Raw genomic sequence first — 23,178 nt, forward strand, 5'->3', positions numbered from 1 at the left:
CACAGATTAGTCTTATCAATTTAAGAAGGCCAATCGTTATGTGTATAAAGGACGCCTGTCCACAGAATCTTTCTTCCATTCAAATATGGGCAAGACCGAAGAGCTGTCAAAGGACAGCAGGGACACACAACTGTGGACCTGCACAAAGCTGGAATGTGCTATAAGACCATGATCAAAAAACTTGGTGAGAAGGAGACAACTGTTGGAGTTATTCACAAATGGAAGAAATACAAAATAACCATCAATTGCCCTCAGTCTGGAGCTTCATGCAGATTTTGCCTCATGGAGAAAGGATGATCGTGGGAAAAGAGGGATCAGCCCAAAACTACATGGGAGGAGCTTGTGAATGATCTCAAGGCAGTTGAGAATGCAGCCACTAAACAAACCATTGGTAACACAATACGCCATCATAGATTGAAATCCTGCAGTGTCGCAAGGGTCCCCCTCCTCAAGAAGGCACATGTATGTCTGAAGTTTGCCAATGAATATCCTAAATGATTCAGCAAAGGATTGGGGCTTAGTGCTGTGGTCAGATGAGACCAAAATTGAGATCTTTGGCATTAACTCGACTCGCCGTGTTTGAAGGAAGAAAAATGCTGACTAAGATCCTAAGAATAACATCCTTACAGTCAAGCATGGAGGTGGAAACAACATTCTTTGGTGCTGTTTCTCTGCTAGGTACAGGACGATTTTGCTGCATTGAGGGGCCATGGATTGCAAAATCTTGGCTGAGAACCATCATACTTCAGCCAGCACACTGAAGATGGGTCTTCCAGCATGATCATGACCCAAAACATATCGCCAAGGCAACAAAGGAGTGGCTCAAGAAGAAGCACATTAAGGTCATGGAGTGGCCTAGCCAGTCTCCAGACCTTAACCCAATAGAAAATTTATGAAGGAAGCTGAAACTTCGAATTGCCAAGCGACTGCTAAAAAACAGTAAGGATTTAACCACTTCCGGACCAGCCACCGCAGTTGTACTGTGGCAGGTTGGCTCCCCTGCGCAAGTCGTCGTAGCCGTAAGTCTGCTCTTTAAGACACTTTAGAAGGTGCGCCCGCAGCATGTCCCCGGAGCCGATGGGCGTGCCCGGTGGGCATGATGACCACCAGGCACTCGCGACAGAGCTAGAACCGGGATCAAATCTTGGTTCTCTCAGGGGAGTAGAGACCGATCGTGTGCTCCTACTGAGTTGGAACACCGATTGGTCTCCTCCTCCCCTAGTCAGTCCCACCAATCCACCCCCCCCCCCACAGTTAGAACACGCCTAGGGAACACAGTTAACCGCTTGATTGCCCCCTAGTGTTAACCCCTTCCCTGCCAGTGACATTTATACAGTAATCGCTGATCACTGCCATTACTAGTAAAAAAAAAATAATAAAATAAAATAAAAATGCCATAAATCTATCCCCTATTTTGTAGACGCTATAACTTTTACCAAAAATATGTAGAATACATATCGGCTTAAACTGAGGAAAAAATTGTGTTTTGTTTTTTTTTGTTTTGTTTTTTTTATTATTTGAATAGCAAAAAGTACAAAATATATATATATTTTTTTTTCCCAAAATTGTTGCTCTTTTTTTTTTTTTTTTTTGTTTATAGAGCAAAAAATTAAAACCACAGAGGTAGTCAAATACCACCAAAAAGCTCTATTTGTGGGGGGAAAAAAGGACATAATTTGTTTGGGTACAACATCACACAACGGCGCAATTGTCAGTTAAAGCGACCCAGTGCCATATCACAAAAAATGGCCTGGTCAGGAAGGGGGTAAATTCTGGGGATGAAGTGGTTAAAGAAGATCTGTAAAGAAGAGTGGACCAAAAATCCTTCCTGAGATGTGTGCAAACCTGGTCACCAACTACACGAAACGTCTTACCTCTGTGCTTGCCAACAAGGGTTTCTCTACAAAGTACTAAGTCATGTTTTTCTTGGGGATCTAATACTTTATTTTATTCACTGAGCTGCAACTCCGTTAACATTTGTATCATGTATTTTTTCTGGATTTTTGGTTAATATTCTGTCTCTATCATTTAAAATACACCTATGATAAAAATTATAGCCCCTCATTTCTTTGCAAGTGGGCACACGTACAAAACCTGTAGGGGATCAAATAATTGTCCCCACTGTATGTTGATTCTGGGGTTTTAGTTCTACTGCCAGTGACCTAACTGCTTTGGGGCAAAATTAGGCATTTCATTGTGTAGCGGCAGCCTGGAATTTACTGCCCCTCTTTCCCAAACCGGGGGTGACACGTTGTTCCAGAGAACAGAGTGCTGTAGCTGTCCTGTACTCTGGAGACTAGTACGGTACAGAATAGTTTCCCCATAGAATCCTGTTGATACACTTTAATGCAATCTAGGGATCCCCAAAATTTGCTCTTGGACCTTTTACATGCCACACGTCCTGGATTTTAAACCATAAGCTGAGTTTTGTCTGGTAGGTCACACTGGTAGTTATTGACCTAACGTGCCCATGCCTACCGTCCACCTCTGTCTTTGTCTGGTTGATGTCTGCAAGTTTTTGCCATTTCTCATTTTTTCTTTATCAGGCATACTGTCAGAGCTCAGCCTCTGTGAAGAATGTCTTTGAAGCTTCACATGTGTGTTTTTGAAGCAGATCTGTGTGTAGGTGATGGTATTTATAGAGCGCATTCACTCATAGATATTTATAGCATTTCTGTGGCAATCTCCTGGCAGCCTTCAGGCTTTCTCTGGCATTCCCCACGGTGCAACGCTTAATCCTTGTGGAGATTTTTTCCAAACTGGATTTTGTGTTCTTGATGTAATTCACTCAGATTAAGCAATAGGGATGGGTAGGACGTGCGTGTTTACACAACAAACCTAGTCCACCATCAGCCGCTTCAAGAGCCAGCGGTGTTGAACTTGACATAGGCAATAGAAAAACCCACTATATATTTCCAATTGCTGAAGTAATTTTTTTGAAAGGGAAGGTTCTAATTGTTGATTTGGGGCATTGCATGTGCTTAGTTTATTACCTTAGCAGAACTGGAATAAGAAAGAAAAGTAGGTTCTGTAATCCATAGGAACCTGCTATAGGAAAACCATACTTTGTGGATAAAAAGAATACCATGAATAAGATCTCATTATTTTTTTTTTTATTCTGCTCTGAAGCTTTAACATATTGTGTTTCTGAGAAGCTATATTGATCATCAACAATTTCTCTATATTCAGGCAAAGCCCAGCCTGTGTATACTCTTGTGGCCTCCTGATAGTGTCCTAATTGAAGTGGTATTCTTGTTGCCCATAGTAAGTATCTAGTTCTTCCATGCTGCACTAGCCTGGCACAGCGAAAAATAGTTCCTTCTTTTTTGGTTTTGAGCATGAGGCCTAATCTACTGGCAGCTAGGGTGGGGTTAAGTCATATCTAAAGTACTAGAGACAATAAATGTGTAGATGTGGCCCATGTCGTCTCCCGTTTTTGTGTTCTCATTCAGGTCATGTGCTCTAGGAGCATGTAAGGCCTAGCATTTTGTATTAAGACTTGTGTTTACTATTAGTATAAGTAATGAGTAGGGTTAACTGAGGTGTTGACAAGACCTCCAGCTGTGAAGCATATGCAGAGTGCCCCTAAACTAAAGAATGTGTGATTGAGTCCTCCCTTATCTTATTTCTTGGATACCTGGACAGTGCACTATCCCTGCCATCTAGACTCTCTTCCTGTCCACTTGGGATCTTTAAAGAGATATTAAGTGTTTTTTTTTTGTTTTCTAAAATAACAAACATGTGGTTTTGCTGGAGCTCCTGGCCCCTCCCACCTGCCGGTTGCCCCACAGCAAGCAGCTTGCTCCCAAGCCATGGCTCTGTGTGTCCAGTCACACATGGAGCCGTGGCTCAGGCCCACCACCTCCATCTCCTGATTTGGCTCAATGGCTGTGATTGACCTCCAGCTGCTGCCAAAAGCCAATCAGGAGTGCGAGTCCCCGGAGAGCCAAGGCTCTCATGGATGTCGCTGAATCGAGATAGGGCTCAGGTAAGCATTAGGGGGGCTGGGGGGATGCTGCACACAGATGGGTTTTTTTTTTACCTTCATGCATAAAGGTAGTAAACCTTGTGCTTTTACAACCACTTTAAGTCGTCGTCGTTCTCCCCCCATCCCTATATGCAGTGGCTAGATTCTTGCATAGCCAGAGGCTCTAATAGGCTTCAAAATAGGATGGACTCGGGATACAGAGCATTGCGTCTGGAGCCCACCCATTGAATAACAATTCACTGCTGCTCCTCCAATCGGGAAGCAGGTATGAAACCTGTTTCCTGGGAGGAGCCGAGAGGAGACACGGCAGAAGCTGCTCCAGGAGAGGACACCAAAGCAGCTTTCCCCAAGCCCACATCCAACCGCTGCTCTCACATCTGGAATAGGTTCACAAATGGAGTCCCTGAGAAACAAGAGATTGCCAGGGGGGTTTTATACATCAGCATCTTCCAAACACTGAAATATATTTCTGTGGACTAACACTTTACATCCCTGCCCATGAACAGACAGAATATTGCAAAATATCTGACGCAGGCTATATGGTATAGCTGTACAAGTTTTGCATTGTTCGTCAACATAAAGCCCAATATAATTGTTTCTTAAAGCATAGTCCACCTTTTGGGAAAACCAATAATAACCTTTTTTTTTTTTTTGTCCAAATTGGGCCCAAAGTGTCAATATTTTGTGTGGCCACCATTATTTTCCAGCACTGCCTTAACCCTCTTGGGCATGGCGTTCACCAGAGCTTCACAGGTTGCCACCTGAGTCCTCTTCCACTCCTCCATGACGACATCACGGAGCTGATGGAGGTTAGAGACCTTGTGCTACTCCACCTTCCATTTGAGGATGCTCAATAGGGTTTAGGTCTGGAGAAATGCTTGGCCAGTCCATAACTTTTACCCTCAGCCTCTTTAGCATGGCAGTGGTCATCTTGAAGGTGTGTTTGGGGTCGTTATCATGTTGGAATACTGCCCTGCGGCCCAGTCTCCGAAGGGAGGGGATCATGCTCTGCTTCAGTATGTCGCCATACATGTTGGCATTCATGGTTCCCTCAAACTGTAGCTCCCCAGACCATGACTCTCACACCACCATGCTTGACTGTAGGCAAGACACACTTGTCTTTGTACTCCTCACCTGGTTGCCGCCACACACGCTTGACACTATCTAAACCAAATAAGTTTATCTTGGTCTCATCAGGCCACAGGACATGGTTCCAGTAATCCATGTCCTTAGTCTGCTTGTCTTCAACAAACTGCGGGCTTTCTTGTGCATCATCTTTAGAAGAGGTTTCCTTCTGGGACGACATCCATGCAAACCAATTTGATGGTCTGAGCACTGACAGCCCCCCCCTTTTCAACCTCTGCAGCAATGCTGGCAGCAGTCATACGTCTATTTCCCAAAGACAATCTCTGGATATGACGCTGAGCACGTGCATTTACCGTCTTTGGTCAACCATGGCAAGGCCTGTTCTTAGTGGAACCTGTCCTGTTAAACTGCTGTATGATCTTGGCCACTATGCTGCAGCTCAGTTTCAGGGTCTTGGCAATCTTCTTATAGCCTAGGTCATCTTTATGTAGAGCAACAATTCTTTTCTTTTTTTCAGATCCTCAGTTCTTTGCCATGAGGTGCCATGTTGAACTTCCAGTGACCAGTATGAGAGAGATGACACCAAATTTAACATGCTCCCCATTCACACCTGAGACCTTGTAACACTAACGAGTAACATGACACCGGGGAGGGAAAATGGCTAATTGGGCTCAATTTGGACATATTCACTTAGGGGTGTACTCACTTTTGTTGCCAGTGGTTTAGATATTAATGGCTGAGCTGTGTGAGTTATTTTGAGGGGACAGCAAATACACTCACTACTTTACATTGTAGCAAAGTTTCATTTCTTCAGTATTGTCACATAAAAAGATATAATACAAATATGTATAAAAATGTGAGGGGTTTACTCACTTTTGTGAGATACTGTATATCCACTTAAGGACTAGCCTCGTTTTGAGATTTTGGTGTTTACAAGTTTAAAACAGTTGTTTTTTTTTTTTGCTAGAAAATTACTTAGAACCCCCAAACATTATATATTTTTGTTTCCAACACCCTAGAGAATAAAATGGCGGTCATTGCAATACTTTTTTTCACACCGTATTTGCGCAGCGGTCTTACAAGTGCACTTTTTTTGGAAAAAATTCACTTTTTTGAATAAAAAAATAAGACAACAGTAAAGTTAGCTTTTTTTTTTTTTTTTTTTTTTTTTTTTTTTTTTTTTTTATATATTGTGAAAGATAATGTTACACTGAGTAAATTGATACCCAACATGTCGCGCTTCACAATTGTGCCCGCTCGTGGAATGGCGTCCAACTTTTACCCTTAAAAATCTCCATAGGCGACGTTTAAAAGATTCTACAGGTTGCATGTTTTGAGTTAGAGGTCTAGGGCTTGAATTATTGCTCTCACTCTAATGATCGCTGCAATACCTCATGTGTGGTTTGACCACCGTTTTCATATGCGGGCGCTACTTACGTACGCGTTCGCTTCTACGTGTGAGCTCGTGGGGACGGGGCACTTTGAAAAAAAAAATTTTCTTATTTATTTTACTTGATTTTATTTATTTTTTCACTGTTTAAAAAAAAAAAAAAAGTCACTTTTTTTCCTATTACAAGGAATGTAAACATCCCTTATAATAGAAAAAAAAGCATGGCAGGACCTCTTAAATATGAGATCTGGGGTCAAAAAGACCTCAGATCTCATATTTTGACTTAAATGCAATTAAAAAAAAAAAAAAAAAATTGTCATTTGAAAAAATGACAACTTAAAAATGTGCCTTTAAGACGTATGGGCGGAAGTGAGGTTTTGACATCACTTCCGCCCTGCTATGGTATGGAGACGGATGGGTGCCATCTTCCCCTCACTCGTCTCCATACACAGCCACGGACAGGTCCCGATCGCCTCCGCCGCTGCCGATGGCTCCGGTGGAGGGTGCGGGAGGGGGGTGGCACCTCTCCCGCCGCCGATAACGGTGATCTCGTGGCGAAACTGCCGCAGAGACCACCATTATTATAAACGGAATCGCCGGCTCTAAACATGGATACCTCAGTTGTGGCAGCAGGAGCTGCTGTTATTACCGAGACATCCATCTTCAAACTGCCGGTGGATATAAAAAAAAATTATATAAATTCTACTTGAAGTTACCTGGCATTCACATCAATTCTTGATCTGACTGAATGCAAATATTGAGGGCCATTTCTAACAAGATGGAGAGCAAAATGTTAACCAACGTGGAGTGGCCAATCATGCTACACTTATGTGGTTTGGCCTGAACCTGTAGCTGCCACTTTTGCTGGATAACTTGGTCTGTTACAGGAAGTGGAAAGAGAGAGCATTGCTGTGTTAGGCTTTGTTCTTCAGAGAGTTGTATCTCTACCTCACCGCCTGTTTTAACACCTAAATGTTGGACTATGCATGCATTGTGCATGGTTGCAGCGTGGCCCAACTCACTTAAATGAGTTGTAGGTGGTAGTGCCCACTGAATGCAACAGGGTATAATTCCTGCTGTGAAGCATGGTGCCGCAGTATGTTTACACCCCTGGTTGCTCTCTTTCCTGCTATAAGCGGAGAGGTTGAGGCAGTAAAAATGCAGCTCAACCATGGGGTTTTAGTTCCCCCAATCAATAGTGTAAAGGAGCCCTAATATTACTGACAGACAGCATTGTATTGTCATTTTTATTTTACTCATAGTTTTGAATTGAACACAAATGCCAATAACCACTGCCATTCAGATGTCTCCATTACCACAATTGCCAGGAAACTTTGTCATTCAAATCTCCATCTATTGACATCTCATGTGATGGAATGTGTTTACAGTTGAGACTATATATTCGATGTTGTCCTATTCTATTCTATTGGTAACTTTGTCTACATGACTTCATCCCACCACAAGCCAATCAGTGTGCGCTGTGTAATCGGCATTACAGCTGGCTGTGAACAGAAGCACATACTAAGAATGGCATGAAGATGACTCAGACGCAGAGCGGGTCTCACGGTGTCAGTAAGGCTTGCATACGCTATTAATAGTTAGGAAGTCACTTGGAAGCCTAGCACCGCTTATAAAGAGAAAGCGAGCACTACGAAGCAAGATTTCCTGGGAGTCTCCAAAAAATGAAGCCCTACGGATGTTACATTGTACTCCAGCAGGGAAATGGACCAAAAGTAGATCGGCTTTTGCTGTAAGTACACCTAGACTAGCAGGATTCTAGATTAATTGTTGCTGTTTTCAGCAAATTACAGTCAGAACTGGGAATGATCCTACATCTGATCTTATTCTGTAGTGGAATCGATATTCTGGTATGGATTTTTTTTTTTTTTCCAGTCCATCAATACTAATCACCTTACGGTCTTTTTAGAAGGGATAAACACACAGGCTTGGCTAGATTGATGGTACATGTTTTTACCATGATCGTCCTACAAAATGATCATGCGGTTGTCAGACTTTTCATCCACAGCCTTCCGTTTATGGGCGCCTCAATGGATGTGATATATTTAGGAGCTGTGAATAAAGGTCAGGGCTGACCTTAGAAGACCCATGTTGTTTTTCACAACCAGAGTTCTATAGTGGATCTAAAAAGCTCTAGAGCAGCCTTTCTTAACCTTTTTAATGCAGAGGAACCCTTGAAATAACTTTCCGATCTTGGGGAACCCCTCCTAAAAATGAATATATATATATATATATATATATATATATATATATATATATATATATATATATATATATATATACATATACATATACATACACTCATGATACATTAGTCTGATGGTCAAGAATGTCCCTTACATTTGTTAACTTGGAAAGAATTACTCCCATTACAGATTGCTGAAAAGATCAATGGCATCAGTGCTAGCTTATCTGAGAGGCAGAAATTTCTAATTGCTCAAAGAGCCCCTAGCAACCTCTGGAGGAACCCTGGTTGAGAAAGGCTTCTCTAGAGTATTATGATAAATTAAGCAAAGTAGTACAAAGCATCCATCATGGCTGTGCACCAGTGCACAAAGCAAGGTCCATAAAGACATGGATGAGCGATTTTGGGGGTGGAGAAACTTGACTGGCCTGCACAGATGACCTCAACCCGATAGAACACCTTTGGGATTTATTAGAGCGGAAACTATGAGCCAGGCCTTCTCGTCCACATCAGTGCCTGACCACAAATGCGCTTCTGGAAGAAACCCTGTGGACAGCGTTCACAGAAGAGTTAAAGCTGTTATAGATGCAAAGGGTGGGCCAACTCAATATTGAACCCTACAAACCAAGACTGGGATGCCATTAAAGTTCATGTGCGTGTAAAGGCAGGTATCCCAATACTTTTGGTAATATAGTGTATATTGAAATTCAGCTGGTTTCTGCTGAACCGGACAATTTTTTGATCCATGTCTTAAGACAGCACCTGACCACCAGGTGAAAATGAAGGGAAAAAACAGCCAACAGATGTATAAATAATGCATCCACCTCATTTAAGGATTGTCAAACTGCAATACAGTATAGTCTTTGTTTTGTGGTTTAATAGCGTTTTAAATTGAGGGTGATTCACTCAGTATCTGCAGCTATAGAGGTCAGTGGGAATGTGTATTAAGCTCATTTACTGCTTCTTAAATATTCGTTAATGTTGGCTACACGTATTCTTTTAATTCCTAGTATAAAATATCTACCTTGTCTTGAGTGACCACTACCCTCCGATTCCACAGCCGATGGTCATATGACCAAATTGTTTAGGGTGGTTATCGCCTAGTCTGGTGATTATGTCACAGCAGTGGCGTCGCTAGGGGGTGGCTTTTGGGGCTATAGCCCCGAGTCTCTGTAGGGGTCTCCAAGCGGAGGGGAGGCTCTCTGGGGACCCTGATGCGTGGGGGGCTCTCTGGGGACCCTGATGCGTGGGGGAGGCTCTCTGGGGACCCTGATGCAAGGGGGAGGCTCTCTGGGGACCCTGATGCAAGGGGGAGGCTCTCTGGGGATATATATACATACACACATATATTATATACAAGTGTATAAGTGTGTTACTTTCTTTACTATGGTGCTATGGGCTCTAGCCCCAGATCTTTTGTGGACCTAGCAACACCACTGCATCACAGAGAATAATCTTTTTCTCACAACAGGAACAAAGTTACAAAAAAATATGTGCTGGAACCTGATTTAGAGGGGGAGAAGGTGGTTTGGTAGATAAACCTGGGTGAACATACACTTTATCTCAGCCATCTACAGAGTGGAATATTGCTGAAATATGCTAAATTAGTTTTCACCCGTTTTGTCTCTGTAATCTGAAAATGTTAACACCTTTTAATACCGACAAGCTTATAACCATTCTGCCTGTGCAGCTTGAGCACAGCCTCTTGTTCACTGCTACAAAAATAACTGATTAGTTGTCTGCTAAAATATTAATGGAGGTTGAGCTGAGCATTTAACTGGTAACCATAGAGACTTTTCTTACCAACACTTCTACGCCTCGACTTTTTTTTTAATTTATTTTTTTTTACAGGCAGCTGCAGGAGCAGCAGCGGCAGAAGGAGCTTGAACGTGAGCGTCAGGAACGTGAACGTATGGAACGAGAGCGCCTGGACCGCGAGAGGCTCGAGAGGGAGCGGCTGGAGCGAGAGCGGCTCGAGAGGGAGCGACTGGAGCGAGAGCGGCTCGAGAGGGAGCGACTGGAGCGTGAACGGCTCGAACGCGAGCGCTTAGAACAAGAGCAACTGGAACGGGAAATAGAGCACGAGAGACAGGAGAGAGAGCGGCAGGAGCAGCTGGAGCAGGAGCTGCAAGAACAAGAGAGGCTGGAGCACGAGAGGCAGGAGAGAGAGCTGCAGGAACAGCTGGAGAAGGAACAGCTGCAATGGGAACATGAGAGGAGGGTGTCCAATGCTGGTAAGAGACTGTATGCACACATCTAGACACGCACAAGAGATATACACCACTCAGTACACCCATTGCCTCCACTCATAACATCTTGAACATCAGTCTTGCACACAACTCATTACCTTTTACAGGAGATCAGCAAATTCAGGAATGTTAAAGGGACTGAGTCTACCTAAAACTGATATTTCAAGTTTTTTAGTAGACTGGACATTTCTAGTGGTTTCTTATCTCTCAGGGCCTCTGGTGGTGAAAAGTGCTCTTTAGTAATTGGGTTTCTCCTTGTGGCATCCCTACAGATCAACAGAAATACAGCCCACACCATCCCTCTTCTGACTATGACCAGTCCCAACTAGAGAAAGCAATGGAGATGGATCCCACGTGGTGGATTTATGTAACAAAGTTGACAGCTCCCCTCCTTTTTATATAAAGAATTTAAAAAGTATAAATTTTAGTGGGGAACTTGAATTAAATCCATGTAGCAGAAGTCTGTTTAGGTCACATACACACCAGTGCCAAAATGTAAGTTTCATGCAAATCACTGCAACTTTTAGGTGGTCAATATTGCCAGGGCGTGTGATGTAGCGTTATGTCTAGTGACACTATTGCTGACCTTATGAGGGGAAAGTCACTTGTATGTCTCAACTCAACAATAAAAATTGAATTGAATCTATTAGTCTACCCATTATTTTAGATGCAGTGGCTGCATACCTATTGGTCCTGCCAGAAATCGAGTGTTCTCATAATCTCCTTGGAACTGTAGTTAAATCTCAAATGATGTCTCAGTTCTCTCCTGTGAACTACAATACTTTTCCACCCTACGTAATAGAGAGGGGAGGAATTCCATAGTCATAATATGCTTCCTGTCTCCTAGAGTGATAAGGCTCTCTTTCCATAGATAGAGTAAAGTGAGTGAGCATTGCCACCATAGGTCAGAAAGTGTGTTAATAGCAGGATCACCATGAATTAAAAAAAACCCGAGACTGATGATTTTGCCCAAAAAAAATAAATATACATACATACATAGAGAACAGCTTCAGCTATTCTGGGAAGGCTGTCCACAAGGTTTAAGAGCGTGTCTATGGGAATGTTTGACCATTCTTCCAGAAGTGCATTTGTGAGGTCAGGCACTGATTTTGGACGAGAAGGCTCGAGGTCAGGACTCTGTGCAGGACCATGCTTTGTGCACTGCTGCGCAGTCATGTTTGAACAGGAAGAGGCCATCTCCAAACTGTTCCCACAAAGTTAGGAGCATAAAATTGTCCAAAATGTCTAGGTATGACACCTTAAGACTTCCCTTCACTGGAACTAAGGGACCAAGCCCAACCCCTGAAAAAAACAACCCCTCACCATAAAGACATGGATGAGTGAGTTGAGGGTGGAGGAACTTGACTGGCCTGCACTGAATCCTGACCTCAACCTGATAAAACACCTTTGGGATGAATTGGAACAGAGACTGCCTTCTCATCCAACATCAGTGCCTGACCCCACAAATGTGCATCTGGAAGAATGGTCAAACATTCCTTCAGGTATTATCACCTATACTGTAGAGCAGTCTGAAATTGAAGGAGTTCTAATATGCTCTAAATTTTGCTTGGGCCCCACACTCTTCTAATTCTAATTATTGGTCAGTGATGCTGTCTATCATAATGATGGACTGGAAATGATGCGCTTTGGAGGAGCATGACTGATTCTGTCTACAACAAAGTTTTATTATCCATTTATCCTACCAGTAGGTCTGATTTTTTTTTTTTTTTTTTTTTTTTTTTTTTTTTTTTTTTTTTTTTATTGCCCATAATAACTCTAGAAGGTGCAGATGTGTGACCATAATGTTTGGGTGCCATCACAGCACACATTTTACAGGAGCCAGCATGCTGGATTAATTCACTCTTTAGTAGTACTTTATAAATGGGTGGTTCCTTGAAGATGATGATGATGGGGGGGGGGGGGGGGGGGGGTGTACAACTCGCTCTATGCCTTCCATTTATTTTATTTTTTGTAATAGCACAGACTCCATAGGCTTGCTGTGCACATGGGAATAAGCAGATTCATGGGTTTGCTTTTTTGAGTTTTATTTAGAAAGTCAAGTGACATACACCTCCCAAAGTCATTTCCTTACACGACTCCATCAGTTATTAGAAGGTGTGTTGTATGTTAGAGATGCCACAATTACAAAACCCATCAAGCTCAACAGTGTGCTTTAAGTCATCCAAGCACAAGGCCTGGACATCACACACTGCATCTCTCAGGGCGTTGGAATCCAAGGGCTGCAGTTTCTAAAGTCGTGCTCAGAAGTTTATTCATCCCTAGCAGAATTTGTAAGATGTGAGTTTTTAAAGAAACATTAGTAATCAGACCAAACACCATTTTGTTTCACTTTTTTAATGTGATTCAAATTGAACTATTAGGCATCCCAGAATAGAAAACTCATTAAGCAGTAGCAATAAATAAATATAGAATCATTTTTCAAAAGTTTGCAGACCTTTAGTTCTTATGCCGCGTACACACGTTTGGACTTTTCAGCTACAAAAGTCCGACAGCCCGTCCGACATACTTTTGGCAGACTTTCAACAGACTTTCTAACGACCGGACTTGCCTACACAGGATCACACCAAAGTCTGACGGATTCGTACGTGATGACGTACACCAGACTAAAATAAGGAAGTTGATAGCCAGTAGCCAATAGCTGCCCTAGCGTGGGTTTTTGTCCGTCGGACTACCATACAGGCGAGCGGATTTCTGGGTCCGGCGGAGTTACGACGTAAAGATTTGAAGCATGTTCCAAATCTAAAGTCTGTCAGATTTGCGACTGGAAAAGTCCGCTGAAGGTCCGGTGAAGCCCACACACGATCGGATTGCGTCCGTCGGCCAAGTCCGGTCCGACCCTGTGTACGTGGCATAAGTCTATCTATACCTCAATTATTATTTTTGACCCTTAACAGGTTTTACTGCCTTTAGGGACTTCATTAGGCTCCATTTACATCTGTGTGTTCCAAGAATGGGCATTTCTGCGCTTTGCACTTACGGTGTCATTCAACCCAAATGCAGAAAGGAGATACAGGTTTTGTCGCACAGAAAAAGCAGATGTGGTGAAACATGTAAACTGGAACATGACAAAAAGTGCCATAAGCTACTTTACCCTTACACTTAGGGCAGCCCATTGAATTTGGTAGGCTGCCCCGTGCCTGTTGCGCAGAAAGATATGCGTTTCAAAAAAGCTAGGTGTGATTGGGACCTTCTATTCCTGTCCTGAGGACATCGTTTTCCCTGGACCCTTTTTTTTTTTCACATAAACACTTTTTTTTAAATGTTTGCATATAGTATACAGAAAAAAAGATTCCATGAATCCTCCAAACTTACATTTAACACAATAACCATATAAGCCAGACCCGGAGGAAACAAGGAACAGTTAAGTGAACAAAAGAGCAAACAAGCACATGCAATCTGTATGTGGATCCTTCTCAGATCCTCTCAGTCAAGAACATTAAATCAAAAGGTGATTCACCATAACGTATTGGCTAATAGAGCCATAACTGTTAAGAAGCTAGAAAATCTCCTGTTTCACCTTCTCGGGGTATCAAAAAAAAAAAAGGGGGGGGGAGGGAGGCGGCGGGATTAAATAGAGCTGGGGAATGGCCCATCAGGGGATGGGCGTATGAGAGCAGGGAAGAGGGGGAAGTTCTAAAGGATGTCCATGCTTCCCATGTAGCAGTAACTGGACCCTTATTTTAATTTTTGTTCTTATTGTGACTCGTTTCCCTGTTGAAGATTAAAAATGGCTGCCCCAAACAGAAAATCTCTCCAAAGAGGAAAAAAATGATAATCTCTCTAACATAATAGCAGGGGACCGGACGGTATCCAAAACTAAAAACCATAGGTTTGGCTGCTGTTGCACTTTATGTGTTGCCCGCTTTGCATCATTGAGGACTTGCAGTCTTTTGTGATGATTGTGAATAAGTTACAGGTACTGTAAATTGGTTGTCTAGCATGAACTGCATGTTTTTAAATATCCCATAAGTGACTCTCCCAAAAGAGCAGCTCTCTATGCTTCATAGCAGGAATTGCGTGGTTTTCTTCATAGGCCTTGTTGATTCCACTTTAAACTTAGCATTTACGGTTGTGACTATAAAGTCCAATTTTGGTCTCATCTCATCACTCCAAATGATTTTATGTTCCAAGAGTTTTGAGGCTTTTCTAAGTGCTGCTTAGCATATTGTAGACAGGCTGTGTTGTGGCGTTGGTGCAATAAAAATGGCTAACCTTTTACAAATTCTGCCAGGCACATGTAAACTTACGAGCACAACTGTTTATTAGAAGCTCTGAGTCAGAGTACCAAAAAAGAACCAATATGCAATCAAGGGATGTGAACAGCCCCTTTACTGTGGTCTGTATATTGATGATCATGTAGATATGAGTTGTTCTCTATTTGTACTGTTGAATTGGGGGGGTTGGTGGCAAACTCGTTCAAAGCAATAACGTCTTCTTTATCTAATCTTATACTAACCGTAGTTCTCATTTAATCTTTTCCTTTGAATGCTGGTTTGGTTGCTTCATTAGCTCCTTTTTTCTCTTTTTTTTTTTTTCTTCTTCTTCTTTATTTGTCTTGTCTGTTGCTGCTATGTGCACCAAATCCACACCAGACTCATCTTTCGACAACTCATATAACACTGCACATCTTGATTACTCTAGCTCCCAGTCTCATTCCGCATCCCCCATTTCTTACGCTAAAGCCATCTCTGTCCCAGTGTCGTCTATTTGCACAGACTCCATTGCTGACTATGTCATTGTCACTTCTCAATCCATCAGCTCTACACCACCCACCCCTCCCCTGCGTCACTCTGCCTCACGATTCGCCACATCGCTGGGCTCTGCCTTCCATCCTGTCCTTCCACATTACGCCACCGTTCCTCGGCCTATAACTAAAATTTCACGGCCGCCATCCCCTGTGAACCAAGCACCTCCTCCACCACCACCACCTCCACCCCCAGTGAAGCCCATAACGTGGTCTGCTTCTAACTTTGCTCCACTTCCGCCCTCTCCGCCAGTTATGATCAGCAGTCCACCTGGCAAGGCCACAGGCCCTAGGGCTGTACATCTGGTGTCTGCAGCGCAGCTGGCGCTCTTGTCCTCCACACCAAATGGGCACTCGGATGCTCCTTCCTATGATACGTCATGTACTCCTGCCCCTCCACCACCACCACCACCACCTCCATCATTTACTCCATTCTCACTGTCCTCATCTCAAGCTGTCACATGTTCTCCGAGCGCTTCTGTTGTCTCAGCATGCCAGCCAAGTGTTCTCCCTTCTCCCTCTGCAGCTTCCCCTGCCTCTGTCGAGAACTCTTTACTCTCTGTGCTGGGAGACACCTGTGCTTCTCAGCCAGACTTGACCACCTCCTCTCAACCGACTGACCCTGCGGCCCATCCGGGTAAGGCTTACTGTCACTGCCATTAACTGACTAACCTGAACATGCCATCCTTAAACTTGTGTTAGGAAAGGGTTGGTCTGACCATAACCTGGATGTGTATTCCTTCAGTACAGACAGGAACATTTTGCAGTTTTGTTTTTTTATATTTTTAATTCCTTGATGTGATTTACAGCAGTTATGGCGCAACCTTTATTTTAAATTGGTGGCCCAAGTGTCAGGTTTTTTTTTTTGTTTTTTTTTTTTGTCTGCCATATTTTTTGGGCCCCGCCATCTGAATGTGCCTACTACTTTTTCTAAATTAATGGTGCACATCGTGTAGATCAGCCTTGGTCCGCCTTAAAGTGCAATGAAACCAAGCGTTAAAAAGATTTTTAAAATGTGTCCCCTCAGCTTTATGCCATAATGTACCAGTTTGCACAACATATTGGCACATTATGGCAAATTTACCTGACAAATCCAGCCCTGCAGTGTCAGTGTTTTTGAGCTCCTTCTTCTCCTGGTCTTCCCTTCAAGTTCAGATTTTTGGTTTATGATGAGATCACTCCCACGCATGGGAGTTGCATCATCATGACAGAGCAATGCTGTAAATGTACGCGAAACTGTGCATGTACTTTAACACTGACGGGAAAGAAAGTTCATTAGAGTCTCTTCTGTCATACAAATCCTACTTGTCATAATTTTTTTTTTTTTTTTTAAGAGTTAGAGCTTAACTACACTTTAAATCAAGTCTAGAATATTGCACTTGGGTATCTAAAACAGATATCCAGCGATCTAAAAACAGGTATGCGTTGGCCATTGAGCAGTTGTTGACATTGTCCCAGACAGTGGTGTAGTTAGATTTGGCTGGTGCAGTAAGAGTTGGGTGGTCCTGAATAAGGTGTATTAATGGTCCAACATATGGGGTCTTTTTGGTACCTGCTTAAACAACATTGCTCAACACCGTTTTAGGCCACAAAAAAGTAAGAAACAAGGTTTACAAAGTTTTTTTGTTTTGTTTTTTGACTTGCTTTAAAGTGGAACTAAACCCTCCTGTGGGCCAAGTACGGTGGCACCTTAGCTTCTATTTAGATCTGCAATTGCTGTTGTGTTTCACGTGTGATCAGCTGTAACGCCAGACATTTAAAGGCTAAAAAGTTTGATACAAGCACACTGGCAACTGTGACCACATGCTTTGTATGTAGAGTATGCCCTAGTGCCCTAACATTGCAAAAAGGCAACACTGGTATGTTTAGTATTAAAAAACATTTTTTGAACATTTGATACACTTAAAGCTAGCTAAAGACATAAGTGGTTGTCATTAATGCAGGAGCATGCCTGTTCACTTAGCTTAAGTAAGCTGTGGATAGCATTTTCAGACACCTGCTGTGCCATGAATATCTTTAGGAAAGAGGTGAGGGGTGTAGTGTTGACTAGTAGTGACTGTAGAACAAGTAGCTGGGGGTTGCCCTGGTACCCATAGCTGTACCATAATATGATCTTAATTTTGTGGGTACCTTATCAGTACCTGTCATATCCTGACAATTTTGCTGTAGTAAATTAACAGGACTTCAAAAAGCTTTATTTGCTGCAACAAAACTTCTGGTGTTTTTCTAGCTACTTCTCCCATTTTTCACCACTCTTTGGGTGAGCAGGCCCATTATGGTTGCTTGTAAAGTTTAATTTTAATTTTTATTATGATTGCATTTGTTATACTACTGCTTTCCCTTTTTCTAACGTCTACTAACATCCTGTGTTTTGTTTGCTTCGTGAGATTTTTTTTTCACTTTCCTAATATAAGAATAATGAAAACCTGTGGTGTCTTTAGTAGTGATGATTTCCCACACTTTCTCCTTTTTGTAGGTGTTGTACCAGGACCACCAGCGCCTCCGCCCCCACCTCCTCTGCCAACTGGTTCAAGTTTGTCTCAAGTGGGCATGCCCCCGCCTCCCCCTGCCCCACCACTTCCCCCTTCAGCTTTTGCCCCACCTCCTCCTCCTGGTCCCCCTCCTCCACCTTGTCCTCCCCCTGCACCTATGGCAGCTCCTCCTCCACCAGCTCCCCCACCACCTCCTGCACCTCCACTTCCCTTTTCTGCGGCTTCGGTGACCTCAGAAGATAACCGTCCACTATCAGGCCTTGCTGCTGCTTTAGCTGGAGCCAAGCTTCGAAAAGTGTCTCGGGTAACTATATTTTAATTGGTTTTTATTTGACTTATTTGGAGAGCTTTACTTTTTCAGGCAGATTAAATTGACTTAGTGTTTTCAGACAAATTTACTATACAATCTTTTTTACAGCTTCTTTTTGCAAGAGGTGGTCACAATTAGCACTTTAGTATTTTAACACCTGCATCTGTTCATGCAAAAGATATTGCTGCAACCCCTTAAGCAGCCCTAGCAGTCTCTGTTCTAATCCCCTATAACATTTTTTATGATGGTGGTCCTTTAGGGCTTTTCATACCATATTCTTGTTAAAGGAGACTTTGCAGCTGAACAAGGGCTTGTTTGCACTACAATCTTTCCTGGCAGTTTTTGGGCACTTGGCAGCTGGTTCTGACTCCTGTGCAGCACCCTGCATATATGGAATCTGTAAGTGTATAATGAGGCAAAAAGCTAAAAAGCTACTGAGTGTTTTCTGTAGCTTCTCACCTACCCCAAAAAAGATCCAAGCTTGGCTTGCACACTGCTAATAAAGACACTGATGAATGTTCTTTTGCATCCCGAACAGTGTGAATGAGGGTTTATGGTAAGTTGAAGGGGTAGGGCACTGATCTTAAATTTATTTATTTTTTTTATGAAATGCATAAGCAGAGTACCTAAGGTAAAAACCTCATGTCAGACCTTTTTTTTTTTTTTTTTTTTTTTAAAGATTCATACATACCTGGTTGGCTGCAGTATTGGTCCGATGCTGTATCTGTTGTCCCCCAGTGCCTCTAACGCTGAGAACCGAGCAAACACCACCGATCACTCGATTCTCAGGGCTGAGGAAGGTGCTGGGAAAACCCCAATGTCTGCAGGAACTTCAGCTGCCTGTGTCTCTGGACTTGTTTTGTTTTTGAGTGTTCAGCTGATTATGTATGTTTTTATAGTTTGATTTGAACTGCCCAAGTTTGACATGTATTCTTTTTAAACTGAACCTTGGGCAAACACCTACAGATGGAATACATACATGTATGTGAGAACTGTTGTACCTGCCAAAGAATTTGAATTTTTGTCTGACCAGCTCTGAAATTTACAAAGCTCTGCCAATACAGCACAGCCCTCTCTGACACTTTAACACTAAGGGCTCTTTCACATGGGGCGGATCAGTGATGATCCGCCCCGTGAACACCCGCTTGCTCAGCGGGGATAGCTCCGCCGATCCCCACTGAGCAGAAAGATGACAGGTCCATCGCTGCACACTGTGCAGCTACAGACCTGTCAGAGCGCCGCTCTCCCCTATGGGGGATCGGATGATGACGGACCGTAGTGTCTGTCGTCATCCGATCCGAAAACGGATGGAAAAGTATGGTTTTCCTCCGTTACACTTTTCGGATCGGAGCGGGTCAGATGTCAGCGGACATGTCACCGCTGACATCCGTCGTTCCATAGGGATACATGTATGTCCGTTTTTCATCCGAAATCGGAAGGATGAAAAACGGACATACGGATCCCTCGTGTGAAAGAGGCCTTACAGGTTTTGTCCCTCCCCCAGCCTGTCATTGGACTATGAAAGGAGAAGCAGCAGGCTGATGAGCTAACCCTTTTATCTTCAAGTTGTTTTTGCACTGCAGCACAGCTAATTGGCAATGTGTGCTGCTTCTCCTTCTCCCACTATGAGGCCTGTTGTTCAGGGACTGTAAGAGGCTGATACCAAGTCATATTCATGTACTTGCACAATGTTTTATTGAAAGCAGGATTCCGGTCAGCTAATTTTTTTTTTTTTTTTTTAAGTCAGCAGCTACAAACACTGTAGCTGCTGACTTTAAATAAGTAGACTTACCTGTCCTGGGTGCCCGCGATGTCGGCTGCCCGAGGCCGACCCGTCCCTCAGGGTCCCGGCACCACCATCCTAAGTAAGGGAAACAGGAAGTGGAGCCTTGTGGCTTCACTGCCACTTTCCTACTGCGCATGCGCGAGCCTTTGTGAATGGGATGCGATGTGTTGCGGGACACACTTAGTTCCCATAACACACCGTGCCCCATTCCCCAGAAGACAACTCGGGGAGCAGAAGACTGAAGATCACCGCGGTGTAGGAAGAGACAGATTAGGAAGACTGCCTAGCAACAGCCATTTCACGTAAGTAAAAAAAATTTTTTTTTTTTTCCTCCATTTTTTTAGGTATTTCTTTTGTGCAATTTTTTTTTTCAGGGTGGACCTCCACTTGAATATGGAGCTGCATTAATTTGTGGTGTTTACATTTGTCTGGCGTGCAAGGACCTTTAGCCCAGGTTCATACACTGAACCACATATGAATCACACAGGAATCGCAATGCATTCCTGTGCAAATCACATGCGATTCTGTGTGATGCGATTTGAGTTCATTAATTCTGGTGGATGGCTGAAATCGTACCGCATTCTCATCAAAAAGGTACAGGCAGCTTTTTTTTTTTTTTTTTTTATTCGCACTTGAACAGGATCACATGGATCACATGGGTGTCCGGTTCAGGCAAATGCACTATGTTTGCGACCTGCTTTTGAGGTGTCGTTAACTTTCCATTGACACCCGCAGAAGATCGCAGAACACAGTGCAATTTCTATGTGGTGTGGGAAATGCACAGGAATTGCTGGTTTTCCCGCACTGCATCAGTGTGAACCAGGGCTTAACCCTACTTGAATATTGTGCTCGTTTTACCATGCCACTGCTACGTTAAAGAGCTGCACATGCTACAGACTAAAGAGGAGTCGGCTCTGGCATGGTCACACTGACATTAGTGTTCTAAAAAGCTTTGCATCACTTTCTCTCCCCTGCTCTCTGTCTGTTTGTTGCTCCATCGTGCTTCTGGGTGTGAAAACTTTGCCTGCCCCAACTGGACAACTCAGGAGCCAGTTACTTCAAACTAGGATGCAGAATGCTACCTCTGAAGCCTGAGAACAAGCTGTCAGTTAGCGCAGTATTATTTAGTCATATGGCATTTTGTTGCCATTCAGAAAATGAAAATGAACCATTAGGAAATGTTACAAGCCACTGAAAAGCCTGCAGCATTTAATGTTGTCTTATCTTCATTTCATAGACTGAAGAGGCCTCCGGTCAGGGGAGTGCAGGTTTGGTTGGAACCAGTTCAGGATCCTCTAAAGCAGAATCGAGTCGTGGAAATGGCCCTCTGCCGATGGTGGGCGGTGGACTAATGGAGGAAATGAGTGCACTACTAGCCAGGAGGTGAGCCAAAGGAAAAGTCCCAACACTGCTGTCCCTAAAGCCGCTGGGATCAACGAAAAAAAAAAAACCTTTCAGTTCAAGTCGGAGCCACTGTACAGCAATCTTCCCGCTGAGCTGTTGTGTTCTGACAGAGTGACGGACCCCCGCCAAAACTCTCTAATCAGCGCTGATTGGGAGCCGGTTGGCTGCTGGTTTTCCAGCATGCTCGCCCGACAGAAGCCGGCCAAACTGTAGGAAAAGTTTCCTTAACATTTAAATGCCAGTAGACATGGACTCCTGGTGATCACAGCGGCCGGCTTCTGTCGGACCCCCTGGCATACACACGGGCCAAATGTCGGCCGGCTTTTGCCCCATGTGTACAGCGCTTAAACCTTTGATTTCTGAGATCAGTTTACTGTAGTATTCTCATTTGTAACGGCCACCCTTCTCCTGTGGCATGTTAGTCTTTGATTCCACCTTTTAGCTCTAACATTAAAGTGACTTTGTTGCTAGTTAAAAAAATGTAAAAAGTGCTACCTGTAGACAGAAGGGTTCATTCTTATCTGTCCCACCACCAGCTCAGTCTGACTTGACTCTGTTGCAGACCTATATTGGCTGAAAGTTGGCTTCTGCATGCCATGGTTTCATCCTCCATCAGTAGTGATCCAGGGGCTGGAGGATCAAACCACAGCACTCCGCATGGGACCAGGCCTCCAAAAAAGTGGAAATGTGTTGGATGAAGAATTTTTAGCCAGTGTAGCTGTCCTCGCCTGTATTAAAATATTTACTCTTATCAGTGCAAACTTTGAGCTTCTCATAATGTGTATTAGACATTGCAGGAGGTCAAAGCCCACCTAATTTCCTGGCTGAAGGACCGGTTTACTCAGTCCTTTCCACCCTAGCCTGACTGTCCCTGGCCTGACTCTTTCAATCATGAATTACATTTCTTTAAAGTAGCTGTAAACCCTTGCATATACCCAGTGAAGTTAGTGGCCTAAGGTGCTACACAAAGATTAAACAAATCCTCCTACATAAGTTGTACCTGTCTATCTGCTGTCTTCTTTTCTATACAGCTGTTCAAAGTCCAGAACCGCCCCAGTGTGAACGTACCCTTAATGCTCTTAATTGAGACAAGTACACGCTATAGAGGGATATGCTTTGTTCATATTTCATGTCTGAGGTTTACTTCCATTTTAAATTAATGAGGCTCTGCATCATGTGTGAAAGTTGCCTAAGGGAATCTGCGTGTAAATGCAGGCTGCCTAGGAATGCCCACGCCTCCAGACTTGCACCCACCCTTCAAGGGATTAGAAAATTAGCTTCACTCCTCCCAAAACCCAGTCCAATGGCTTGCGTCAAAATTGGGGACTTTTAAGAGTACTAGGGCGGGGTGCTGTGATGTTTAACAATCTCCAACATTCTGCTAGCTCCTCCAGATTCATGATCTTGCATAGAGAAGCACAAAGACCTAGTGACATAACTAGGCCTAAAATTAGATCTGTAATGAAAATGTTAACGTTTCTTTTGATGAGAAAGGGGTGGAGGTA

At 43.3% G+C, this 23,178-nt stretch overlaps 1 protein-coding gene across 2 annotated transcripts in view; it reads left to right on the forward strand.

Annotated features, from left to right (window-relative positions):
• The window catches only part of ENAH (ENAH actin regulator), a 132,254-nt gene that overhangs the window by 101,675 nt on the left and 7,401 nt on the right, over window positions 1-23,178 (forward strand). Inside the window, exons 5-8 of one of the 2 annotated variants that reach the window (XM_073628320.1) lie at window positions 10,519-10,901; window positions 15,530-16,318; window positions 18,158-18,477; window positions 21,507-21,652. In XM_073628320.1, coding sequence (XP_073484421.1) covers window positions 10,519-10,901; window positions 15,530-16,318; window positions 18,158-18,477; window positions 21,507-21,652 — 1,638 coding nt within the window. The remainder of the gene's footprint in view (window positions 1-10,518; window positions 10,902-15,529; window positions 16,319-18,157; window positions 18,478-21,506; window positions 21,653-23,178) is intronic. The other variant, XM_073628321.1, reaches the window with a different exon arrangement.

This window comes from Aquarana catesbeiana, linkage group LG04 (genome assembly GCF_042186555.1).
Source record: "Aquarana catesbeiana isolate 2022-GZ linkage group LG04, ASM4218655v1, whole genome shotgun sequence".
Classification (NCBI taxonomy): Eukaryota; Metazoa; Chordata; class Amphibia; order Anura; family Ranidae; genus Aquarana; species Aquarana catesbeiana.